This window comes from Helianthus annuus, chromosome 13 (genome assembly GCF_002127325.2).
Source record: "Helianthus annuus cultivar XRQ/B chromosome 13, HanXRQr2.0-SUNRISE, whole genome shotgun sequence".
Classification (NCBI taxonomy): domain Eukaryota; kingdom Viridiplantae; phylum Streptophyta; class Magnoliopsida; order Asterales; family Asteraceae; genus Helianthus; species Helianthus annuus.
The window spans coordinates 138,298,222-138,301,981 of NC_035445.2; the positions used below are offsets into that span (position 1 = coordinate 138,298,222).

General features: G+C 39.9%; 1 protein-coding gene across 1 annotated transcript; it reads right to left on the minus strand.

The window, feature by feature from the left end:
• Positions 1-636: 636 nt before the first annotated feature.
• On the minus strand, positions 637-2,752 carry LOC118485881. The gene is made up of 2 exons (XM_035982385.1): positions 1,742-2,752; positions 637-1,668 (listed from the first exon to the last, which is right to left on the minus strand). The coding sequence occupies exons 1-2, from the start codon at positions 2,750-2,752 to the stop codon at positions 637-639; spliced, it is 2,043 nt and encodes a 680-aa protein (XP_035838278.1).
• Between the last annotated feature and the right edge of the window lie 1,008 nt (positions 2,753-3,760).

The window sequence follows — 3,760 nt, forward strand, 5'->3', positions numbered from 1 at the left end:
TTCACAAGGGTTTTCACATATAGTCAAGTTCCACAAATCATCCTAAAAATTATACAAAAACTACTACCCAAGCATTTCTAGTTCATATAACAAACATAAATCTCATGCACATAGTAACAACACTAACCGGTTGTGAAGAAGGAGGATGAGCCGAAAGAAAGGAAGAAAATGAGAGAAGGTGAAGTGTCCGAGTTAGTGGTCTTGACCGAGTCCTTGTCCGGGATCCTTGCTTGAACCGAAAATTGAAAGGGATTGGGGTGTGTTGTTGAGGGTTTCTAGTTGAGAGAAAAATAGTAGAAGTGTGTTTGTGTGTTGTGTATGAAATGAGGGAAAGTGGGGAAAGATGGGGTATATATACCAAGGGATGTTTCGGGTTGGGCTTGGGGTTTCGGCCCAAACCGGTTACGGCCCAAAGGCCCACTCGCAACCGCCCGGTTGCGAGTCATGGTCACAAATCACTCGAGACCTCATGGTCTCGAGTCGGGTTCCTTGTTCTCGGGTTGGGTTTTCGGCTCACATATAACACATACATATATACATACCAATGCACACATAACAAAGCACATATCACATAAAGATTCACGTTATCATTAAGTTTAGTCAGTCACTAGTCACATAATGTACAAACAAGTTATATCACGACACAACGAAAAGTTCTAGTTTTCGGGTTGTCACATTTATACGATCTTCTGGTATCTCCCATTCAGATTTATGAGGAAGAGGATTAATCGCTTCCTCGTATGTTTTTTTATACACTTCATTGGAATAACATCGGAAAGCATAATGACTGCAGTCAGTTTCACCTAAGAATTTGGATACAGCAATCACGTGCCCACAGGGTAGTCCAGAAACTTGCCAAACACGGCAACTACATGTTCGATCGTAAAAATTTACAAAACCACGTTTTTTCCTGTCGTCAACATCAAAAGTGTTCAACCCTACACCAGCGGCAGTCCAAGTTCTAGACCCATCAATTTTCTTTGCAATTTTTTTTTGAGCCCACTGGGTAAGCTCATGTCTTTCCTTAATTCCCTCCAGCCGACGATCATAGAACCATTTTTGAACAGATTGACGGAAAAATTCAATAAGTTGGGTTACTGGCAATTTACGATAGTCTTTAGACAAAGCGTTAATTGACTCTGCACTGTTAGATGTCATATAATGATATCGATTGCCGGGACAATGCGCTCTTGCCCACCGTCCAAACCCGATACTTATTAAAGTGTTCCGTATTCTAGGAACTGCAAGACATAGAGTGTGGAAAGACTCATTAAAATCAGACAACCGGTAAGATTTACAGGTCTTCCACCAGAGGCTCTCGTATTCCTTTTTTTTATTCGACGGTAAACTTAAGTTCACCATTAAATGTCGACAGCAGAGACCATGATAAGCGTGTGGAAACACGTTGCTTACAGCTAAATGTATTGAATTGGCCCTATCCGATATGATCGCCATATCTGGAATTTCACCAACACAACCTTTAAGCTTTGAGAGGAACCATGTCCAAGAAGCACCATCCTCTGATTTGCCTATTCCATAGGCAATTGGTAAAATCTGGTTATTTCCGTCCATGCCAACTGCTAAAAACAATGTTCCTTTAAATTCACCCTTCAAATGGGCAGCGTCTATAATAATAACAGGTCTTAAATTACGCATAAAACTACGAACCTGAAAAAAAATCAGTGAATGACCATCATATTTTAAGATAAAAAAAATATTATTAAGGTCCATGCCGACTTACCGCTGCACCAATAGCCACAAATACCATTTCAAATCGACTCTCGTCGTCAACCCAAATGTGAGTCACGGTTCCCGGATTCGCCCGCTCCAAATTGTAACAATAGATTGGGAGTTCGGCAAAAGAATCTCTGCTTGTACCTTGCAAGAGTTCTAAAGCATGACATTTTCCACGCCATGCTTGCATGTAACTAATATCAATTCCTAAATTTTGTTTAAAATCGGACTTTATCTCGTTTCCGCGATAAATTCGACCACCGTCTTTTAATTGAGGCACTAAATAATGACCCACAACTTGGGGGTTTGCCTGACGAAAATGTGGGTGTGTGAGCGTCTTTGAACAAGTGTGTTTATCGTTAAAATATTTAACGTAAAATGCGCTATCACCAGCAAAGCTGTATGCCCTAAAACGCCACTCACAACCATCAACACAACATGACACTTCGTACCGTGATTTAGACGATCTATCAACTTTAAACTCAAATCGTTCTATCAAACATTTTTTACCCAATTCAAGTTTCATTTCCTCTTTGCTATTAAAAATGTGGCCTGGCTCAAACGCAATAGAAGATATGCCTTGGGTATTACTCGGTAAATATAATTGGGTACAGTTTTCATTAATTTTTTTATCACTATCATCAAAAGATAAATTCAAATCAGGAACTTTGAAATTGTTTAAAAATGCGCAATCAGAAGACTCAACACCGGGTTCTTGAATGACATATAACTGAAATAATTCAAATGGTTTACTATTAGCCAAATTAAAGAAAAAAACAACATCATTATCATTCATTATATCTATCGGATCTGTAAACGAAGACATCCGGTAGGATATCCGACTAATATTTTGAATATCACACATCTTTCGAATATAACTTAAAAAAGTGATGTAGTAAAAAGTAGTTTCAACTTCTAAACCACGTCTAGTAATACAATCGTGACCGGCAACATACTCGATGTTCCCGTTAACAACCTCCCACTTACCCCCGATGTATATCACACACTTAACACCCATGAGTTATACTAAACGTGACCAAACAATGTATTACAACAAAGATAACGAGAAGACAAAACACAGATGTGTGTAAAAGACAAAAAACAGATGTATATATATATACATACGAAATTATAAATAAAAAAACATGTGTAGCGGCTTGGATGTTGGATGAAACGGCTTGACCAGGGTGAAACGGCTTGGCCATAGGTTTAGACGGCTTGGCGGGAAGCTGAAGCGGCTCGTATCCGGGGTGTAGCGGCTTGGATGTTGGATGAAACGGCTTGAGCACAGGTTATAGCGGCTTGGGGGGTAAAGCGGCTTAAATTCAGATTATAGCGGCTTGGAATGGGGTAAAGCGGCTCGGCTTGACCATGAAGCGGCTCGGCTTGGCAGTCCTCAAAGCGGCATAAATCAGGCATTCTGCGAAGCGGCTTGGCTTGGGGGGGAAGCGGCTCGGCTGCCAGGCGAGGCGGCATAAAGCCGTTTCAGGCAGCAGGGACACGTGTCGGCTACCTGATGGTTGGATTGAAGGTGCATAATTATGGGAGTTCACTTTCATGGGAGGGTGCATTATGCCCGGTCAAATGGCCATTTTCGAAATTGGCTTGGTCAAACGGCTATGCTGGTAATTTTCCCATACTATAATGATCATCAACACACTATCACATCCAACCAATTCCTTTTGAGTTTGGCAGCATCAAAACATCATGTTGATTCACAAAATGAAATATGCAAACAACAAACCAAACAACAACAACAACAACACAATAAAAAAGTTGTATATGGTAGCAGTCAGGAAAATCTCACCATGTAACCATGTTCATATAACAATACTAGATACCAGATACAATACAACATCATAAATATATAGAATCCAATAGCAACTACAAAATAATAAAGTTATATGTGATGAGCCAAGTCATTCTAGTTTCATTTTACTTGAGGGATAAGACTAACTGGGCTGCCCAATTATTAAGCTAATAGAGTTCGATCAGCACAATTATAAGTTAATGAAGTCAATCTAAG